At 33.9% G+C, this 23,028-nt stretch overlaps 4 protein-coding genes across 4 annotated transcripts; all 4 read right to left on the reverse strand.

The window, feature by feature from the left end:
• Window positions 1–1,182: 1,182 nt before the first annotated feature.
• On the reverse strand, window positions 1,183–2,118 carry LOC133796017 (uncharacterized). The gene has a single exon (XM_062233500.1). It carries the CDS (start codon window positions 2,116–2,118, stop codon window positions 1,183–1,185), a length of 936 nt encoding a protein of 311 aa, XP_062089484.1.
• Window positions 2,119–2,706, reverse strand: LOC133796018 (uncharacterized mitochondrial protein AtMg01250-like). Its single transcript, XM_062233501.1, has one exon. It carries the CDS (start codon window positions 2,704–2,706, stop codon window positions 2,119–2,121), a length of 588 nt encoding a protein of 195 aa, XP_062089485.1.
• A 3,787-nt stretch (window positions 2,707–6,493) lies between these two features.
• LOC133798411 (serine/arginine-rich SC35-like splicing factor SCL30) lies at window positions 6,494–9,984 on the reverse strand. Its single transcript, XM_062236684.1, has 8 exons — window positions 9,867–9,984; window positions 9,221–9,428; window positions 9,003–9,080; window positions 7,818–7,982; window positions 7,665–7,711; window positions 7,293–7,374; window positions 7,036–7,212; window positions 6,494–6,866 (listed from the first exon to the last, which is right to left on the reverse strand). Exons 2-8 carry the CDS (start codon window positions 9,418–9,420, stop codon window positions 6,770–6,772), a joined length of 846 nt encoding a protein of 281 aa, XP_062092668.1. The 5' UTR covers window positions 9,421–9,428; window positions 9,867–9,984; the 3' UTR covers window positions 6,494–6,769.
• Window positions 9,985–17,452: 7,468 nt separating this feature from the next.
• LOC133798412 (uncharacterized) lies at window positions 17,453–21,401 on the reverse strand. The gene is made up of 10 exons (XM_062236685.1): window positions 20,990–21,401; window positions 20,820–20,895; window positions 20,631–20,728; window positions 19,904–20,005; window positions 19,642–19,728; window positions 19,330–19,446; window positions 18,712–18,815; window positions 18,385–18,524; window positions 18,153–18,289; window positions 17,453–18,034 (listed from the first exon to the last, which is right to left on the reverse strand). Exons 1-10 carry the CDS (start codon window positions 21,254–21,256, stop codon window positions 17,858–17,860), a joined length of 1,305 nt encoding a protein of 434 aa, XP_062092669.1. The 5' UTR covers window positions 21,257–21,401; the 3' UTR covers window positions 17,453–17,857.
• Between the last annotated feature and the right edge of the window lie 1,627 nt (window positions 21,402–23,028).

Genomic DNA, 23,028 nt, shown 5'->3' on the forward strand with positions numbered 1-23,028 from the left:
TATATCTAAAATCTAGTTTAATTAAAATAAAAATAAATTAGTGGTATTAAATAAAAATTAATCTTAAATCCTAAATTTATTTTTGTCTTCTAAAAAATAAATAAGCGAAATGTGACTAAAATATCCAAACTTTGTATTTATTTATAGTTAAAATACTTAAACTTTGTGTTTACTTACGGATAAATACCAAAATTTTGTTGTTTAGTGGTAAAAGTATCAAAACGTGGACCAACCTTTAACTGACTCGTGTCTATTAACTGGTCAAAAATCGAACTTAACGATTGGTATCAAAATGTAAGAAATAGTAACATTTTAGTACTTTTCCTGCAAAAAAAAAGTTTTGGTACTTCAGTGTAAAAAAATAAAAGTTTTGGTACTCTAAGTGTAAATATCTCTTATTTAAATAATAAATTATAAAGGTTAAAAGAGTTATTTACTAATGGTTAATTTTGTACTAAAAAATAAATGGTGCAAGTTTGTACTCCTTAAACAAAAGGGCAAATAAATAAAATAAGAAATGAAAGAAACTCAAAATCATCAAAATGCTAGAGACGAAGAGAAGGACGAGAAACTAGAAAAAAAGAAAAGAAAGTGAAACAAAGAGAAGATAAACCGGTAGAAGAGAAGAGAAGAGAAAAAAATAAATATTGAAGAGCGATAAAGAAGAAGAAAAGAGAAGACAAAGAACGTAGAAATGAATAAATAAAAGTACATTTTATATGTAAAAAAACAAAATACACAATTGCAAACAAAATAAAAAACATAAAAGTGGAAAAAAAAATTGGAAAAAACCGTACATACCGTGATTTCTCAAATTTTAAAGCTAATAATTTTAGATTTTATTTTTAATTGAAATAACAATATTTTAAAATTTTCTATTATGGTAGGAAATCACGCCCATTTATTTCTTTTACAATTTTCAGATTTAGCAACAAAAAAAAACACTAGACAAATTTCGATTTTGGAAGTTTCTATTTTTAATAATAGAATTAGTAACATACTACATTTTCTAGCATTCATTGGACAATGATGAAATTTTGGTGTTTAATAAATTTGTAGAAATTTTTTTTTTTTTATCAAGAAGGAAAAAACTTCATTGAACAAACAAAACATTACAACCAAGGGCAAGACACCCAACCAACATAACCAAGAACACGACTACAAATAGCCCCAAAACTCACACTAGTTACATTGAAGTTTCCTTATAAAGAGCTTATGTTGAGGAGAAATCTTCCTGTTATGAACAATGTATAACCTATACTTAACTAAGGTAATAACTTCCTTTGCTATACAACTAGCTGTCAAAGAATAACCATAAAAAATACACTTATTTCTATTCCGCCAGATGCTATAAATCACTGCAGCTAACACCAAGTTCAGAATAGAATCCATGATGCCACTCTGCCCAATATTGAGCCGAACTACCCAATCATTATAGTTACTAGACCAAGCTTGAAACCCAAGCCAAGCAAAAATGAAAGACATAATCCTCTTAGAATGGCAGCAATCAAAAAAGAGATGATTGTGACTCTCCAAATGGTATTCACAAACTGGACAAGTTAATCTATTCAACTGAATATTGAATCTAGCTAAATTGTCTTTAGTCAGAAGGTAAGAATTGACCACCTGCCAAAGCAAGAACCTGTGCTTAGGAAGGATTGTTCTACCCCAAATTGCATTCTTATACTCCACAAGCTGTTGATTTATTGTACTGTTATATAATTTGGAAGGCTTGAACTTCCCTGAGATTCCAGCTGCAAGCACCTCTCTCTTGCTGAACTTACTCCTTAAGTGGCAAAGTTTCCGCCAATACCAGCTGCTGTCCTGTTTCATAACACAATTCCAAAAATTAACTCCCTTCAGATATATAACCTTGATCCATTTGACCCAAAGGAGGTCCTGTTTTTCTGAAATAGCCCAAACGTATTTGGCTAGAAGAGCTATGTTCCAGCTAGCCCCATCCCTGAACCCGAGCCCTCCATAAGCCTTAGGGAGGCAAACCTGATGCCAAGAAGCTAGATGAAGTTTACTGCACTTCCCTGAAGCTCCCCACAGAAACAATCTGCATAATTTCTCGACCTCCTTGACAATACTCTGAGGCAAAATAAACACACTCATCTAGTAATTTCTGAGGCCAAATAGAACAGAATGAATAAGGAGTAATCGGCCTGCATAGGACAAATGCCTACTAGACCAAGTTAACAACTTCAACCTGATTCTATGCACAATAATCTCACAGTCCTCGTGTTTCCATTTGGTTGGTCTCATAGGAACCCCAAGGTACCGAAGAGGAAAGGTCCCCTCAGGAAGTTGAATTGCCTGAGCAATCACCCTTCTCTCAGCTGCATTAACTCCACTAAAATAGATATGAGACTTACTGGCATTGATTGATAAACCAGTAGCCTCACTAAACTTCCCAAGGGCTTCCTTAAAAATGCTCACTGCCGAGAGGGATCCCTTACAAAACAAAATCAGGTCATCAGCAAAACACAAGTTAAGGAGCTTAAGACTCTTACACATAGGGTGATAACGAAATGAAGAATTCCGAGCAGCCAATTGAAGACTTCTGGTCATATATTCCATAATGAGCACAAAGAGAAGGGGAGACATAGGATCCCCTTGACGCAACCCCTTTTCACCCTTAAATCTACCTTGCACTCTACCATTTAACAATAAAGAGTAGGATGTATTTCTCACACAAGTCATTATCCAGCCAATAAACTTCATAGGGAAGCAAAAGGCCCTCAAAAGGTCTTCAAGAAACTACCAGTCAACTGTGTTGAAAGCCTTACTAAGATCTATTTTGATAGCACAATGAGGAGAGGTTACAGCCCTTCCATAGTTCTTGATGAGGTCCTGAAATATCATGATATTATGAGCAATCGACCTACCCCTAACAAACACACCCTGATTAGACTGGATAAGGACAGGAAGAACCACAGCCAATCGGGAACACAACAACTTAGCCATGCATTTATACAACGTAGAATAGCAAGCAATAGGTCTGTAGTCTATAGCCCGAGTTGGATTAGGAACTTTAGGCACCAAGGAAAGAGTAGTCTCATGAAGTTCAGAAGGAAATTGACCTGTTGTAAAACCATGAATAATCGCTGAACAAACATCCTGCCCGATATCCTGCCAAAGCTCTTTAAAAAATCCTGAGCCAAACCCATCTGGTCCGGGGGACTTAGTCCTAGGAATTCCAAAAAATGCAGCTTTAATTTCCTTGCTGGAAAAGGGTTTTAAGAGAAAGAGTTGTTGATCTAAGGAAAGCTTAGACCCCATTTCCATACTCTGCAGGTCTATTTTATCAGTAGCTGAAATGGGACTGCCAAGATAGCTCTTAAAATGGTCAGCAAAATGGCCTACCACCTCCTTAAAATCATCTATCACTAATCCTTGATCTATAATATATGTAACAATACTGTTCTTTGCTCTACGTTTCTTTAAACAGGCATGAAAATATGAAGTATTCATATCCCCCTTCCTAATCCAAGTAATCTTGTTGCGTTGAGCAAGAAAGCTATGGTACATGTGCTCCTGTAAATGAAACTCAGTAGCCCTCTCCTTAACTTCCTCTTGCAATCTGAAATCATGAGGATAAACTTGGGCTTGAAGTTGAGCATCCTGGTAAGCCACCTTAGCTGACTGATAGTTGAGACCAATATCTCCTATAGAATCTCTGTTAAATTTCTTAAGTCTATGCTTCAGCCTCATAAGCCTAAGATAGATCGCTCTTTAGACTAGAAGCTTTAAGAGGAGCCCTCCAACTGCTCAAAACGACATGTTTAAAGTCTGAATGGCCAGTCCAAAAATTATAAAATCTGAAAAGTTTAATTACCATTGCCTCCATGGGAATATTAGAAACTACACAGGAGCAGTGATCCGAGACTACCTCCCAACTAAAAACAGCCAAAGATTGAGGAAATAGGTCCAGCCAATTCTCATTCATGAAAACATGATCAATCTTTGAGTAAATCCTAGCTGAGCCTTCTTGGTTATTTGTCCAAGTAAAATAAGAACCAATGCTTTTAAGAGCCTCAACTTTGGCATCAGCTAGCCAACATAAAGGGTCTGTCAACTCTATACCAGAAATGGGTTTACCACCAGATCTATCAAAACCAGAAAAAGGGGCATTAAAGTCCCCTAACACTATCCAAGCTTTCACAGTCAAAGAAATCCGGGTTAGATCTTGCCACAAGCTTCTTCTGCTCTCTAATACATTGTATCCATAGACAAAAGTTACATAAATAATACCCCTCTGGCCTACCAAGTTAATCATACAGTGGACAAACTGATGAGACTCCTCCAATATAGTCACTCGCACAAAACCTTTCCTCCAAATGATTAAGAGCCTACCCTCAATAGTCGGACTAGAGTAAAACTCCCAATTAGGAAATTTATGTTCCATGAACTCAACAATTTTATTCCCCCTCATTTTAGTTTCTAACAAACCACCAACTCCAATCTTATTCCTATACATACATCTAGGACTGAAATATGTTTATTAGCACTGTTCAGCCCCCTTAAGTTCCAACTCAGTAGATTACACTTATCCATTGGATGAACTAGCTCTAAGATGTCCGTCTTTGCCACCCTTCTTTTGCTCCTGAAGAACAACAAATTGATTAATCTGCTTTTGAACTTGAACAGCCGGGAGAGTGTTACCACCAGTAGTAAGACCCTGCCTAATCTGTGTAGCTACACGTCTAGGAGTTTGCCATTCCTCATCCTTATTTAGATCCTTTAACTGACCAGACTTATCTTGCCCTGAAAGCTGAACCTCTTTAGATTTCTGACATGAATTCTTCACTACATCAGAAGCTCCAACTCGCTCCTCTGGTATCTCTTCATTAAGCCCCTCTGAATCTTTTGACTTCTCAGCTAGAACTTCAGGTTTAGGAACAGTTTCTCTTTTCACCCATTGAGTTTTATGCTCCTTACGAAAGTCTACCATAGAATGCCCAAACCCAGAACAGCCCTTACATTTAGTAGGCAGCCACTCATATTCTATTCCTTGTTCCATAATCTGGCCATTCTCATTGATAAACTGAAAACTTCGAGGAGGATTATCAGTAATCTCCATCTCCACTAGAACCCTGGCAAACTGAATTCGTGAACGCTCCTTAGTAAACTTATCTACAAGAAGCAGTTTGCCAATAGTGCTCACCAAAGCACTAATACACTTGCTACCCCAATACTGAAGTCCAAGGTCATGTAGACGAATCCATAACGGGACAGAATGGATGAGGCGAATAGCACTAAGATCAGCTGTCCACGGCCTAATGATAACAGGTTTCCTGTCAAATTGAAGCACACCATTCTCTAAAACGTGATCTCTTGTTGTTTCATCATTAAATTTAACCAAAGTTAGCCCCATCGTCATTCTAGAAATTTGAGCAATCCTTAGATGGCCCCAAACTCTTTTAAGGAACCCTTCAAACACTGCCATTGGAGGGTTTGCTCCAAGCACCATGCATATAACTGCTGAACTCCAATTTGCAGACTGAATTTTAACCTCTTCAATATCAACCTTAGCAAGCTTCTGCCCATTTCTAAACAAAGGTTCAGTAAATTCGAGTTTCGGATCAAAAAAAGAGAGCTTACTCGACCGAAATTGTTGCCATTGATGCTGAGCCACTGACTGAAAGTCCCCTTCTGTGACCTTATCCCCTTCGTCAACCTTATCCACCCAAAACGCACTTCTCAAACCCATACCCGTTCCATCGCCATTAACCTCAGAACCCAGGGTATTCACACTCGGCCGACCCGTATCAGCAAATTGCAAATCTCCAAACCCAAGCACTTCTAGATCCAAAAGATTGTCAAGATCCAGCCCTACGAATCTGTCTCCCTCAGAACAATGAACATCCTGCGCTTGTACCTCAGGAGACAACAGCTCAGTTCGTTCATCAATATGAATTTCAAGCCTACGAATTGGCTTCTTCTTCTTCGCCATGGAAAAGAGCAACCCAACCTTTCGGCTTCCAAATTTTTAATTTGTAGAAATATTCTCACTCATTATTTCAAGAATATTTCAACGAAAAGATAAATAAATACTTATAAACCCTGATCATAAAAATTCAGCATTCAAGAGGGATAGCTTTCTAAATAAAAGAGTACAAAACATATTGAAATAATTTGATTATATTATGTGGTCCCGAGATCTTTGAATACTAACAATTCAAAGCTTACCCTGTCTTTTTATTTCATAATTTCCATTTTATTTTTAACGCTTACAGCGTTTGTAAAGTAGCAACAGTCGAAATATTAGCTTTCAATTTCGAATTTTAAGCTTCTTTGTCAACCTCAATTGATTTATTTTCTAGTGTTTCACTAGAACAACCGAAATCCTAGAAAAGGGTCCTCGATTGAATTTAAAAGAAAGGAACCGTGTTTTATGGCAATTATTTTTCCTTTTGCCATCTCTGCCAACCTGGTATGTTATCTCATTCAAAAAATTTCCCAGGCGTAATTTGAAGGTGCCTTGACATAAAATAGGAAGTTTAATTGAAAATACATTCAAGTAAAATGTCAAGGTGAGAACATTCATTACAACAAACAAGCAAAGCCACTTCTAATAACTAATAAAATTTCTCACAACCGCAGAGGATATTATATATGATATATTTGTCTTCTTCCAGAAAGATAATTAGCAAATTTCACCAGAGGTACTTTTCCAAGATGCATTTCACAAAAGAAAATGTTTTAACCTAAAGATTGATCATTTGGCCAACATTAACAACCAAATGAAGTTTCTGCACCCCATTTATCGACTACGCCTGGATCCAGGAGGTGATATAGATGTTCTACCAGGCGACCTCCACTGACCTTGTTGCGGTTCCTCGGCTTCGTATGCAGATTTCCTGAACATATGTCCGATGTAAGAGCATGCAATTATAAACATGATAAGAAGCACAAATAAACATGAATCATATTACTCAAGTATGAAGTATAACAAGCACTGAGACTCATTGCTTAACTAAAAAGGTTGAAATGAATAGAAGGGTACTCCTATTATAACCCAATCCTTACCCATCATTAGTTTGATTTTTCTCAGCAGCACTGTCATAACCAGGAGAATATGATCTGCGACTGCTATCACCATCTCGCTCCCGGGGAGGACCTCTCGGTGATCGTGGGTGCTCGGCATCTCTTCTAGTTGGGGAAACAGAGTAGTCAGCCCGGCGCTTTGGAGCAGGAGAGCGGGACCTGGCAGGGTTTAATTAAAACCAATTGAGTTCACAATTCAGTACCGACAGAAGGTGACACGTGCACCAAGGACAGCTTACCTTGAGCGATATCGACTTCTAGAGCCTGATGGATAGCGAGGAGGAGAACGCGAGCGGGATACAGAACGAGATCGAGAACGCCCTGAGGTGAGCATAAAAAAAGAAGAGACTTTAACATGGCTAACTCAAAAAGCATTAAAAATATATTTATAAAAAACAAAGTGGTAAAGATTTATAAATAACCATGGTACTTTGAGATGCAAAAAAAAGGTTGTTATTCAAGCATTTTGTGAACAATAATAAAAGCAGTAATTTTGACATCCACAAATGGTAGTAGCACCTACCATATGGGTAATGGATTAAAATCAAGAGAACATACAAAAATTTAACACTACATGAAGGATTGTACAAGAATATGAAGTAAACACTCACCGTAATAAGAAGAACGCCTTTCCCCATAACTTGATGGTGGCCCTCGGCTGAAAGAGACAAAATGTTTAGAATTCAAAAGATAGAAAGAAAAACAAAACAAATATGCTTTTTTTTTTCACATGTATCTTCTTAGAAAAAAAGAGAACAAACTACCTAACCCTAGTTCTCTGACGCATCTCCTCTGGTCTTTTCCTGGTCTCTGCAGCTACAACAACTGATATCTCCCTTCCAGCAAAAATTTTCCCATTCATGTGGTACTGGGCCTCTGAAGCCTCGTAAGAATCCACAAACTGGACAAACGCAAATCCTCGAGGTTCCCTGCAGCAAGAAAGACCAAACTTCATTCAAAGTAAGGCACAAAATTAGTAGATACTAACAGTGAATGACCAAAATTCGGCATACAATTTTACCCACATTGTCATTATGGTTTTACCTTACAGTCTTACACATCTCACATTAGCCTTGAAGATAATCCACATAAGTGGATACTGTATTTATTCAAAGCAGGTATATTGAGGCTTAGTAGCTGACCTTTTCTTTACAGTCAAGTATGAAAGGTAACTTCAAAAGATCCAAATGACTTGGAAAGTCTTCAAAATCTTGTAATTATAAGAAGCACTTGAAACCAACGTGTCCCGAAACTAAAAATTCTTCACATGTAGGCTTCAAATTGCCAAGTATCAACCTTCTTCCTCATCAAACTTCTAATGATAGTGTACTTAAAAAATATCTCTTCGTAAATGGAACATGCTTCATTTGAACATTACTAACACGCTTCATATACCACTATGTTAGGCAAAGATAAACAGAAGGCCTTCATCAAATGTAGGGCTTGGGCTTGTTTTAACTTCAAAGTTCAAACCAACACACCCCTGACAAACCAGTTCAGAAATCCACTATAAAAGAAGAAGATAAAGCCTTTATGAGTAGTTTAGACAATTTAAAAGGAAATGCCCTACTGTCGCAATCCCTAGGTAGTAGGCGAATGTGATGCGCATCTGCAACGACTAACAGTTCAATATATTTGTCTTATCAATCCCAAGAACTTGAGTCCTAAGGCTACGCAAAAAAGAAAAAAGAAAAGGAAAAAAAAGATATAAACTACTCATTGCAGTTAACTTCAAGGAAGTTCACGTGCTTATATAACTTATCTACAAGCCCTGAGAAGATTAAAACCTAGCATGCAATCTGGTTAAGAAGCCTCCCATATGCACTAGTGCAGAATCTCAACTCTTTAGCTACAACTTTAGTAACAATTGTACAATCAAGGCAGCATAGAAATAGAAAGCAAATCTAGCCACAGCAATCACAATGTGTTGGCAATTTATGCAGACTCACCCTGTGTAATAGTCCTTAGGGATATAGACGTCCCTAACAACTCCAAATCTCTCAAATGGTGCCCGTAATTCTTCTGGTCTGCAGAAAGGCATTAAAATTGTCATAAAACCTTTTAACAATTAACATAAAAAAAATAATACTAATAATAATAACAAAATAATACACAGTCTAGATTATATAATAGCAAATTGTATAGTAATAATAGTATGGACAAAAACCTGCAATCAAGAGGAATATTGCGGACTAAAAGGCTTCCATTCTGTTCCTTGCGCCTTCCATAACCACCACCACCACCACCACCTCCTCCGCCACCGCCACCACCATAACCCCTTCTTGGGGGGCTTCTTCCTCGACCACCACCATAATCTCTCGACTCTCTCCTTGGAGGACTATAATACTGTGGACTATACCTCCTCATCCTACTGCCTGAAACGTACGATTAACATTTCCTATAAATACTCTTAAAAGAACTCGTAATCAACTCGAGAACACTAAATGCATGTTTATTCTTTAAAAAAAGTGTACTTAAAACAAGTAAGAACATTTTTCATCATATCTGCTCGGTTTTGAACATGATTTTAAAACCAAATAAAAACCCGTTTATTTATCTTTCAACGTCTTCTTGGCAACCATACAGATAAAAAAAAAATGGTGAAAATCGTTTCTTGTTAAGAATCTTTAAAATAAAAATGTAATTTTCGGGATCAAAGACCTATGTTGGACAGTCGGTGAAAATTCCAAGAACTAGATCTTTTTTTTCGATTTGTTCTTTTCCTGCAATTTTCTCAGTAACCAAACGGGAATTTTCGTCCGAAGCAGGGAGATCAAAAAAAACAATATACAGAAAAAGAGTTGAAATATTACCTGTGTGGCGTACGCCAACGAGTGTTTGAGCTTCGTAAAGCCTGAGAGAAGCGCTATATTTTACTTAGATCTGAATAAATATGAAGCTGACGTCGCTCTTTTTTTTATTCTGATATATTCTAACCCTAAACTCAGGGTTTCCTAGTATTGGGCTAACTTACCACGTTCTATATGGGCCCATCTAGGCCCAATCAGATTTGGGGAATTTCTTGGAAAAAGTTGGGAACTAACCATTTTTAAGAGTAGTTAACTAAAATTAGACACTAAATATATTTAGTTGAACTTTACTCATTATTATCATGAGATTTCCCAAATTACCCTTATTTGAGCACATGATTCTAAGTGTAGCTGTAATGTGTATTATATATGTCATATTATAGTTAAATTGGAAATACATTCTAATTGTAGTGTGTTTAAGGAGAAAAAAAAACATGTAATTGAAGGGGTATAATAGGTATATCAATTGAAAATTTGGGTACTAAAATAAAAATTAAAAATAGTAGGTAAAAATTAAAGTGTATTATTTAAAATGGGTACATAATCTAATTTGCACGAATTTCTTAGGGGAAATTTGCATATATACTGTAAGTTAACAAAAAAAAGTGCCAAGTGAAACTAATTACAAATCGGCACCCAATTATAATACCAACCAATAATGATCTATTGTTAAATACGTCACTCAAGCCCACATAGAAACACACTCTTTTCTTTTGTTAACATGTTTGTAACAATGATTTACATAATTAATTTTATAGCTAAATTATTCAATTTTTGTAACTAAAATTTACAACAACAAAAATGCTAGATGAAAGAACAACTAAATTTTTAACAAATGCTATAGTTACAAAGTAAAAATATAAGTTACAAGATTGTAACAGGTAGTAACAAAACTATTACAATCAATAACAAAATTGTTACCGACAGTAACTAAAAATCATTAAAAAGTAAACAAATCAATTACAAAATTGTAATAAGTAGTAACAAAACTATTGCAATAAGTAAACAACTTTTACAAATTTGTAAACAACATTTACAAATTAATTCATATAAAAAAATGATTTCTGTAACAAAAGTTTACATAACTAATTTACAAATAAAAATATATTTTTGTAACTAATATTTGCATAAATAATTTATAAATTTACTTAACATAATTATAATAAAAATTTACCAAACTAGTTTTATAATTTTAATAATTATTTATCATTCCAATAGTATTCCTGGAACAATATTACTAATTTGTAACAACTTATTATTATTATTTCAATAATTATTTGTGTTTTAGTATTATTTAAAGAATTTAATTTTAATCCCTATAGGCTATAACTAGCTATATATTCACTCATAAATGGGTAAGGATATAGTCATATAGATGATATTATACTTGGAGCACTATAGTATGCATATTTATATGGATACATGTCTTAAAACATCCAATATTAAAAGTTAAACCGTATATTTGACATGCACTGTATATTTTAAATTTTTTTGAGATATACGGGGATGTATGTAATTTTTCCAATTTCTTAGGGATTTTTCAAAATACCTACCGTCCTTATTTTTTTTATATATATTTTTACTAATTTAAGTTTTCAAAAATACGATTTTAATGTTTCAAAATTACAAAAATACGATTTATACTAAACATCAACCCACAAAACATAACGTTAAAAAAACAACAAGAAAGTAACATGACAACAACCTCACAACAACACAATGCAACTACAAAAAAAACAAAAACACAACATCAAAAAATTAATTCTTACATTTTAAAAAAACAACTTAGTGTAATATAGGAGTAAGCATCGGTCGATTTAGGCGGTTTTTTCACAACAAAAAATCCAGAATTCGATTTTCGGTCCAGATTGGTGCAATCCAAAAACCGACCGTTTTGGACCGCGGTTTGGTCGGTTAAACCGACCAAACCGAATTGATTATTGTTTTTCTTTTTTTTTGAAAGTTTTAGTTAAAAAATTAAAAATTTTGGATTGTTGGAATTCATTTTTGTGCATTTTTAAAACATAAATATATAGAACATAATTACATTTACAAATTTTAAAGTTTGAAACATAATTAAAAGTCCATAATTAAAAGTACAAATTTTAATAATTAATAATTATATAATATTATATTATTATTTTATTATGTTCGATCGGTTTCGGTTTTATTGGTCGGTTCACCCAAAATTTCAAAACCGACCGAACAGTGGTGGTTTGCACCGTCGGCGGTTTTTTCGGTTTAAACGGTTTTGGTTTTTTCAGTGTTCGGTAGGTCGGTGTACACGGATTTTTTTGTTTTTCGGATTTTATGCTCAGCCCTAGTGTAATACAATATCAAAAAAGTAACTTAAATGCAACACGACAACAACCTCACAACAATACAGTGTTAAAAAACACAATCAGACATCAATTCATTGCATTAACTCAAAATAAACTAAAAAACAACAAAAAAGCAACCTCACAACAACTTTTCCTGCATTTCTAAATGTGTAAAAAATAAACTCAAAATAATTATCAAAACAACTAAACATATATCTAAAATAAACTAAAAAAGAAAAAAAAAATTGGAAAACAACTAAACAGTAACTCACTGCATACTAACACATTAAAAAACAACTAATAAACAACAATTGGACAACAACTAGAAGTCAACACTTTGCATACTAATATGTTTTTTTTTTAAATCAAAATATATCAAAAAATAAGTAAACAATAATTAGACATCAATACAACAACATGACAACTATATATAAACTTAAACAACATGAAAATAACTTTACATAAATCTACTACTTAGAACTAACAATTGTTTAGATTATAAATTTTTATAATTGTGCTCTTTAACATGCAATAATATATTATTCCATTTTGAGTTTACTTTGTGTGCTTTCTTGTGTAGTGGAGATCATTATCTACTAATATTACATAGATCAAATACGTACAAGAGTTTAGCTCTTGGTCATGGCTTCCTCACATTTTTAAGATGGTGTGATGTCAAGTGTATTAGAAGTGTTCATGCTTAAATTTTATGGAGTTGTCGAAAGACACTAACTCCATGTTCATGCATGACTAATTGAAATATAGTTTTTATATGTCAAATCCTATCATCGTGATATATATGTGTGTAGTTTTTATGAATATGTGTGTGTTGCCAACATAAATTAAAAAATAACATCAAAACAACATTTTTTTTTGTACATATTTAGATAATTTATGAAACAATGTATGTAATGAAATACATATTACCATAAATTAAAAATACCACTTATGATAAATATCATACACGGTCTTACTAAAATAGATTCTACAATATCTTATACAAATAAATAATAATAATAATATCTCATCAAAGAAAAAGACAAAAAAAAAAAGTCTAGAGCTCATGACTTTCATATTGTATATATTTATATTTATATATATATAATCAACAAAATTTTGGATTCACGTAACTTCAAAGCTATAGCATGTTCATCTACCAAGCAACATACAATATTTCCAGTCAAAGAACTCATGGCGCAAGACACCAAAACACTGACACTTCTAGCTCGTGCAGTCATAAGATAACATAACTGTACATACCCATTTGTTGGAGAACTCACCAAAAAAAAAAAAAAAAAAACCCACACACAACCCTTTTAAAAGCAACATGGTTTTGTTTCTAAACCAAAGCCAAACCATCCTCATCTTCAGCTTCACACACTAGAGAATATATGCAGTGAAATGAGTCGTTCCAATAGATGACCATTGCCATAGCTACACATCATCATGGTCGTCGTCATAGCTAAGCATCTTCACCTCTACTCCGACCATCACCATGCTAGTTCAGAAGTTGTTGCAAAGCGATGAAGCTCAACAAGTTGCCGACGAGTCTCGCAAAGTTGTCGACGGAGCCCGATGAGTTGAGGACCTATCTCCGACAGGGTTTCCGCAACTGGTCGATTCTTCTTCGTTTTCTGACAATAAGGAAGCTTCCAGGTGAAGAGAACACAAGGATCGTCTTCTTCAATTCATGGAGCGTTGCCATCGGATAGCCCAAGATCTTCTTTTCCGGCTCTGGTTCCATTCAAGTCGACAACAAGCAAGATTATGGGGTCCAAGTCCATACAATGGAGATTGTGGTTTGGTCGATCACCGATGTTAGGATGACATGTTCGACAACTTCTGGGTCTTCTGATGAGTACGCGAATGGGTTTTCACAGTAAGGTATTCCTCGTAGCCATGGTTGAGCACGATGTCGAGAGCTGCATACATGAAAGTGAATTGTAAAACTGAAAGAATAATAATAAAAACGTAAAAATGAAAGAAAAAAATATCGCTTTACCGTATAAAAGATTTTTAATATAATGAGGTGTTTCATGGAAATATCTCAATTTCTTATTGGGAGGAAATTACATTTTATATGAGATTTTTAATAGAATGTGCAAAAATATGGTTTTTTTTTAAAGAAATTTCACTTTTTTATGAGTTTATTTTCTCATATTTTTGTATAAAAGTTGGTTTATGCCATAGTTTTACTCTTAATCAAGTTTTATTAATTTGGAAGGATATGTTTGTTATTTGATTATTATTTTTTAGCTTATTTTTTTATATTACTAATTTTATATTAAATTTTTCTTTTTTTTAATATGAATTGTGTTTTAAATTATTTTTCATTTATTATAAACATTTTTTTCCTTTTTTTTTATTGTACGTTTTTTTTTTAAATCCTGGGTAAGTTAACCAGTTACTTGATTGATTTTTGACAGTTATGTAAAAAAAAAAAATCCTAGAGCTAGGTTAAATAACATGTACTAAGAGGGGTAACCAATTATCCTGAGAGGAGTAACTTTCTGCCATAAGAGGGGTACCAGTTACCATAAGAGGGGTGACAGGTTACTCATATTAAATATGAAAAGAAACATAAAATTTGAAGGAAAAAGATGAAGAACAATTCAGTAAAAAAGGACAAAGAAGTAACTATGATTTTAATAACATAAGCAACCAGTTACCATAAAGAACCCAGAAATACACATACAAATCAGAACATGAAGGTAAACAATTACCCCCAGAAATATACACACAAATAACATGAAGGTAACCAGTTACCCCAAAAAATATACACACAAAGAACGGAAAAGTAACTAGTTACCACAGATCTGAAGATAGATTAAAAAAATCAAATCCACCCCCTTTCCCTTCTCTCTCGTCTTCTTCATATAATTTTTTTTTCTAGATTTGAATGTTCTCATTAGGGTAACTGGTTACTCATTCATGTTCTCATATTTTTATTAGTTTTCTTTCTAAATTTTGGTATTCCTATAAGGGTTACAGTAAAAATAAAATGCTGAAAAAATTGATTTGATTTTTTTTTACATATAGTGGAGAAAGCTATAAAAAAATTACAATAATAAAAGATTATAAATAAAAAATATTAAAATAATTATATAATGTTAAGATATGTGTGAAAAAAGGAAAAAAATAAATAAAATGAAATGAGAAAAGAATACGTACAAAAAAAATGAAGAAAAAATAAGGAAAAAAAAACTTAGGAAAGAAAACTAAAAAAATATGAAGAAAAAAAACAAAAGAAATGATGAGGAAAAAAAACAGATGAATAAATAAAAATAAAAATAAGAAAAAGAAAAATAATAGAAAAATGAAAAGAAAAAATATATGAATGAAAAAATTGGTAGAAAAAAATGAAAAAAAAATGGAAGAAGAAAAATAAATAAAAAAAGTTCATATGTGTGAAGAAAAAATAATAAATACAAAAATGAAGAAAAAATAGAAGGAAAAAAGAAAAAAAAATGGAAGGAGAAAATAATAAATACAAAAATGAAGAAAAAATAGAAGGAAAAAAGAAAACTGAAAAAATATGAATAAAAAAACAAAACAAAAAAAATGAAAGAAAAAAATAAAAATGGAAAGAAAAAAAAAGATGAATGAAAAAATTGGTAGAAAAAAAAAAGAAAAATGAAAAAATGGAAGAAAAAATAAGTTTGGAAAAAAAGAAAGAAAAAATAACTGATAAAATAAGTAAAAAATGAAGGAAAAAATAAAAAAATGAATAAAATAACCTTCAAAATCAAATAAAACATAATTATAATAAAAATATAACATTTTTATATTTTAGTTAGTGACTAATTATGTTTATCATAGTTTAATTTTTTATTTAATAAATTTTTCTATACAAATTAAAAAAAGTATAATTCTCATATTTTTGCACATTGATGGTATAAAAGTCATATTTTTAAAATATTCTCACATCGAATTAAAGATCAACTATTATGGTTAAGTGTTTAGTTAGCTCAATTTTATTACCAAAGATAAAATTAAGAATTGTAACTTATTCATTGATTAAGTATACTAACCGTGGTTTTAACTTTTACTTGTGAAAAAAAGTTTTTAAAAAACGTACAAACTAGTTATGAAAAGTAGTTCAAATCAGCTGTAAAATGACGGGTGGTTATTTGCAACATAAATATCTTATGTTTTCGTATTTATACACTTATATATCTAATCTTTTTTTAGGGCAAAAATACCGAACAATATATTTTTGTTACATCCGTCACTACATCTCCGTTAAATATAGTACTCACGGACAAAAATGTCATGTGTCAACATATTAGTGGTCCAACTTATATTTAAAAAACATACACTTATTAATTGATAAAAGAATAAGAAAAAATAAAATCTTATTAATTAAAATCAATTAATCAATAAAAATAAAAACTAAAACAAAAATCTAATTATTGTTTTAAAAAAAATACAAAAATCTAATTAATTAAAAACAATAACTAAACTTTATTCTTTCCTTTTTTTCTCTCCTTCATCACGTTAATTCCCATTACTAGATAATAGCAACCATCATCTTCATCAACAACAATCATCTACCTATTTTTTATCCAATAGATACGTTCAATCTGAAGAAAATAACCAACAAGTAATTTCAGTAACAATCATCTACCGATTGTCATCCTTGAACCCCAGCCTAGCCCCACTGTTGTTGTCCTTGAAGCCCAGCCTCGCCTCGCCATTGTAGCCCAACCATCGCTGTCCCTGAAACCCAGCCCATCATGGTCTTCTCTGAAGCCCAGCCCCACCGTCGTGGATCTACCATGGATGAGCATGCAGGAGGTTGAGATGCCAGAGGTGAAGTGTAAATCAAAGAAAGGGGGTCGGGGTTGTCACGATTGAAAGAGAGGAAATTTGTGGGGTTTAAGCTTTTAGGTTTAGGTGATCTGCAGACATCACAAAGGGGGGAAGAATAGAAGGAGAGAGAAATAAAAAAGAAAGAGATGGGGAGAGAGAAAAAAAAAAAGGGAAGGTTTTTAAATTTTTTTTAATTGATTAGTTTTTTTATTTTTTACATCTATTTTTAAAATAAATTAATAATTAAAAAAAAAACATTATGAAGTGGTGAAATGGTAATGAGACAAGTGTCGTCACAACAACTATGTTAATACTTAACGAATTTGGTAATGACGGATGTAACAAAAACTTAATGTTCGGCAATTTTATCGTCGGAAAAAAAAAGTAAGTACGTAACTGTATAAACCAGACAGACAATATATGGTATTTATGTCGCAAATATTCTTAAAATGACAGTTGTGAAGATGTATTTTTATTATGATAAAAGTCTATCACGCTAAATGAGGGAAAAACCCCTTAAGATCATTATACAAATCCATTCAAGGATAGCAAATCCCATATGTTTATATATAAATTTAAAGCAAAACTGACTAAATTCTCTCGTGTTTCCCGGAGGCCAACAAGGCGACAACAGTTGGTCGTACTTTGCATCAGCAAAAGAGCACTTTCATTTTCCAGTTCTCCCTCCAAACTATGTGAAGGAGTTAGAACTTTAGAGTCAGACTAGGGATTTTTCCCCGAGTAGAGGAGTATACCATGCTGAATCTCGTCCACCATTTCCATCAAGCTTCTTTGAGACGAAGATGTGAGGACATCTGTACATGGGTTCGAAGAGAAAACTTGCCCATGAAGATTTTGAGATCAACAAGCAACTGCAACATCTGATTCAGTCTGTACACTGTCCGAGTCAAGGACCAGAGGGTTCTTTTGAAACTTGTTCCTCAGCTGCCCACAAGCTGCATTTGCCTCTAGGCCCCTTGTTTGGCGTGTACTAACAGTTATCTTACGGGATTCCAGAGCAGCTGCAAATGCTGAGACCTACAGATTTATTAGATAAAATCAAGGTCAAAAACATTAATACAACGCAAAACTTGACGAAGATGATAAACCACTCTAGTTGACAATGAAAAAGAAAAAACAAATAGTAATCAATTACTTGTCTCTTGCTTGGCCGCTTAAATTCCGATCCCTCTATTGGGTTGAAAGGTATCAGATTCACATGATAAATACGTCCCCACTCCTGGAGCAGCTCTGCAAGTTCTATTGCGTGCTCTACAGCATCATTCACTCCAGCTGCAGAATATGCAACAAAAAAACTTGCATCATTACCATTGTCACACTCAAGCAAGAAGACAAGTATGGAAGGAATGAATAGAGTTTTACAGTACCTAAAAGTGCATACTCAAAAGACACCCTTCGATTGGTTTCAAGGAAGTAATTCTTGCAATCATTCATAATTGCATTCAAAGGGTAGGATTTTGCACTAGGCACAATTGTTTCCCTGAGTTTCTGATTAGGAGCATGCAGGCTGATGCACAGAATGGTCATGTTTAACAAGAAAGGTACACGTACGAAGGAATGAAACATGGTTGAGAAATTTATGATTTTTCCTATTATTTTGTCGTTTAATCATGTAACTAAATATTCTCTCTCTCTCTCTCTCTCTCTCCTCTTTTTACTTTATTTTTACTAATAAGTAAAATAAGAAAACGTACCTGACTGCCAATGTGGACTGAAGTTTGTGAGAAGCCAGCCTTTTAATAGTGTTTGGAACCCCCACAGTCGAAATTGTAATCATTCTTTGACCAATTTGTATATCCTAAAGAAACAAAGTCCAATCACAAATAAATCCACTAAATATGATCGTTTGTAATGTGAAAAACATTTTAAAAAAGGAAACCTGAGCAGAAAAAGGGTCAAACTAAAACACTAGTCTTGATATGAAGCTCTATTTCTTTTGGTTGATGTTAAAGGACAAATATCCATTAGGCATTTTTTTCTAAGACCTTATATCCATATCTGCGTTTGACATTTGGAGTGGGATTGCAAGGTCCATAGTTATAAGCTATACCATGATACACTCAGCTAAGTCTATCGAAACAGTTTTAACTACATGAATGTATATTCAATAATTCACTGAACATGGTGCTGTTACAGAAAAATGAACTAACAAAATGAGTCTACGAAAACAGAGAAGGAAGAATAAAAACTTGTTAGGCTGTTATCACATATGAAGTAATGGTAAAGCAATCCAAAAATGAGGAGTGAAAGACTTTTTATTTTTTTTTAAAAAAGGCTATGCTGGTGAATGGCTGGCAAATTTGTTATAGCACCTTATTCAGGCAACGGTGTGCTTCAAGTACAGACTTCAGATTCATCATTGGCTCACCCATTCCCATGAACACTACATTTGTGACCCTATGCTTGAAGGTTTCCTCAACAGCCAACACCTGGGTGAACGTCAGATATTACAGTCAATGTGTATACATTAAGAGAATTCAATTCATCGAAAGAAATTATTAAACAAATTTCAATCAACTGTGTCCATTTTGTTCAAAGAGATTGTGCAAAGTGAGATAATTCTTGGAAACCTCAAGCGCCTTGGTGTTTAAATAAATGGGCATAACAAAAAAAGAAACTCAAACCTGTTCAACAATTTCATGTGGCTGAAGATTCCTTGAAAACCCCCCTTTTCCAGTTGCACAAAATGAGCAGCGCAAAGGGCAGCCCACCTAAATAATCAAAGAAAAGGTAGTTGCAATAAGTTCTGAAAAAAATTAAATTTGATAGACTAATAATGTTGTATAGACAATTGCTCAAATACACCAATTTGACAAAAACTAACATTACAAATTAAAATAAAGAGCGGAAGCTAGAACTTTCTGATCAACATTTCAGAAAATTAACCTGTGACGAGACACAGGCAGTAAGCCGCATTGGACCTTTTTCATCTACAACTGGTATACCAACAGTCTCAATCAACCTGTTATCCTCCAACTTTATCAATAACTGTAAAAATCAGTGGAAACATAAACAAAGACTATTATCAATAACTTTTATCAAGCACCTTAATACAACATTTTAACAAAGACTAACCAAAGTTAGGCCTATGCAGAGCAGCTAAATTGGCCAACCAGAAACATAAAAAATAAAAAATCACGATTCAAGTTAAAAGAATCTACATGCCCTTTTAACATTACGATATATTCTTGACAACAACATTCCATCCATATAAATATTTATATGTATATATAATATATATATATATGTAAATCATTTAAAAAATAAATAAAAGGGAGTAATTCCCACATCCCAGAGATTGGCTTTGACTCCAACAATAAAACATTCTCTCAAGTTCTCAACTTATATCATCTGGGCCACGTTTGCTATTCCCAATAAACCGTAAAGGAAAAGGATTACAAGGGGAATTTTCCTTTCTCTTTCATTCATGCGTTTAGTTACACGCTTAGAAAAATATGTTTTGCTGAGCCCCATCACATAACTAGAGTTGAAAAACTAAAGAGGTAAACCACAATATTTAATTCCTTATGTTATTCTTTCTCATTCATTTCAAGCAATATTTCCCATTACTATAGTCTTAGTAAGGTGTACCCTGATGTCTTAAAACCATTACCTTGATAGTTCCATCAGCTGCAGTGACAGAACTGTGAATGGGAGACCGCCCAACTCTCCATCCAGCTTCCTGAAGCTCTTTCCTAAATGCCTGAGGCACTTATATATGCACAAAGAACCAAATTTCACACACGGGTCCAAAATTAAACAAAATAAATAGATAAAATAAAATAAAATAAAATCCGCTTACACTGACTAAATTCCTCAACTTCTCTGATCTTTCTCTGGTAAATAAGATGATGCAATTGCTTCCCTCTGTAGCCTTGCTACACAATGATAACAATAAAAATAAATTTAAGCCAATTAAATCCACTCAATTAATTCATTTTTTTTATTAAAATCACTAATATTTTTTGTTACCTGACCAAAGTCAAGGGCGACTTGTTGAAGGTCGGACTCGGACAAACCCAGGAGGACTTTGGAGTCGTTGTTCTGGATACGAGAGGAGGAGAAGGAAGAAGAAGATGGCGTGAGTGTGAGAGTGGGTGTGGTAGTGGCGGTGGAGAGGTTGTTGTGCTTTTGTGAAGATATAATGGTAGTGGCTACTAAGGTGCGAGTACGAAACGCACGTGTGAAGGAAGCGGAACACACGTTGTGAATGAACGCCATTGATGATGAGGTGGTCATCTTCACACTTCACTCACTCTGCTGTTGGCTCCGTTTTCGTCAAGTCACAAAACTTGCAGGTTCGACAAAGCTAAGCTAGAACGAGAGAAGAGAATCTGAAAGCCTAAAACCTCAGCTTTTTTATGAAAAGACTATGTTAGCCCTCCCTACGGATTATATTTTTTGTATTAAAATTTTGGGGAATTCTGTGTTAGGGAAGTACTTTATACCTACCGGCAGACGGGGGTTGGTTGTAGTTATTTCGAATTTTATCCACGATTTCAAAAAAAAAAAAATATTCAAAGATTTATTTTTACTTCTCGCTGGATCCATAGCGACATGAACTAAATGTCTTATCCAAGCCAAGGAGCTTACTCCAAATAGTCCAGACAAATGATAATTAAGACAAGATTCGGCATTTTTAAACCACGAAAAGCTCGATTTCTCGTGTTGCGACGTGGGGGGTAAAAAAGAAAAGAGAGGGATGGAGTTTCTTTAGCTTTTGGCATAGTGAGCCCAGCAGGAGGCCCGCACGACGGACTATTAGCTCAGTGGTAGAGCGCGCCCCTGATAATTGCGTCGTTGTGCCTGGGCTGTGAGGGCTCTCAGTCACATGGATAGTTCAATGTGCTTATCAATGCCTGACCCTGAGATGTAGATCATCAGAAAAAAAATCATTAGCTTATCAAATTATCTATCGAGCCATGAAAAAGATTCAACAAAAGACAGAAACAAATCTACTATTTATTTTATGTCAAGCAATACGTGGAGTAACTCCCAATATAGTAGTAAAAGCAAGACGTGTAGGCAGATCGACTCATCAGGTTCCCATTGAAATAAGATCCACACAAGGAAAAGCACTTGCCAATCGTTGGTTATTAGGAGCATCCTGAAAACGTCCGGGTCGAAATATGGTTTTCAAATTAAGTTCCGAATTAGTGGATGCTGCCAAAGGGAGTAGCGATGCTACACGCAAAAAGGAAGAGACTCGTAGAATGGCAAAGGCAAATATAGCTGCACATTTTCGTTAATCCATGAACAGGATCTAATCTATATAGACACATAGACCCATGGAACTGTTAGAACTAATATAGTGGAGAAGAACAAAATATATAGTAATATATTTAATTGAAGAACAGAAAAAATAAATACAAAATAATAAATTATAAAACTGATAAGTGAAAAGAAAGCCGAGGCACGTAAAACACGCTTTCCTTAAAGCAGATTTGCCCCCTCTACCTGATTGGTGTTAGAGGATACGTGAGCAACCACTTCCCAGGATACAACGACTAACGAGTAGAGGAATACACCACTTTCACTACTCTAGCGAACTCGGATTAATACCTTCACTCTATCACCTTAAGACTTACGAAAAACAAAGAAGAAGAAGACAAAAGAGCTTTTTGTGAGTGACTCTATTTTGTTGGTGTGTCTAGAATGAAAGGTGAAGCCTCCTTTTATAGGCTTCATATGGGGTGGAATACCAAGTGTGAACACAAGGGAATTACAAAAATCCCACAAAATTAGTGATATTGATCAATCACAATCTTTACCATAATTTCTGATATCGATCAGAATATTCACCATTTTTACGGTGATTACATCCTTGACCAAATCTGCATTTATTAGCAGCTATCAATGGACCACATTTAAGGCATCAATTTTCCATTCACACATTAGCCTAAATTGGCTATTTATTATATATAAAATATAATTTTTCCAACAGGAACCATACATCTCGATCGGAAAAAAATCAATAGAAAAATAAAGAATCGGAATTGATCGATATATTT

This window comes from Humulus lupulus, chromosome 8 (genome assembly GCF_963169125.1).
Source record: "Humulus lupulus chromosome 8, drHumLupu1.1, whole genome shotgun sequence".
Taxonomy (NCBI): domain Eukaryota; kingdom Viridiplantae; phylum Streptophyta; class Magnoliopsida; order Rosales; family Cannabaceae; genus Humulus; species Humulus lupulus.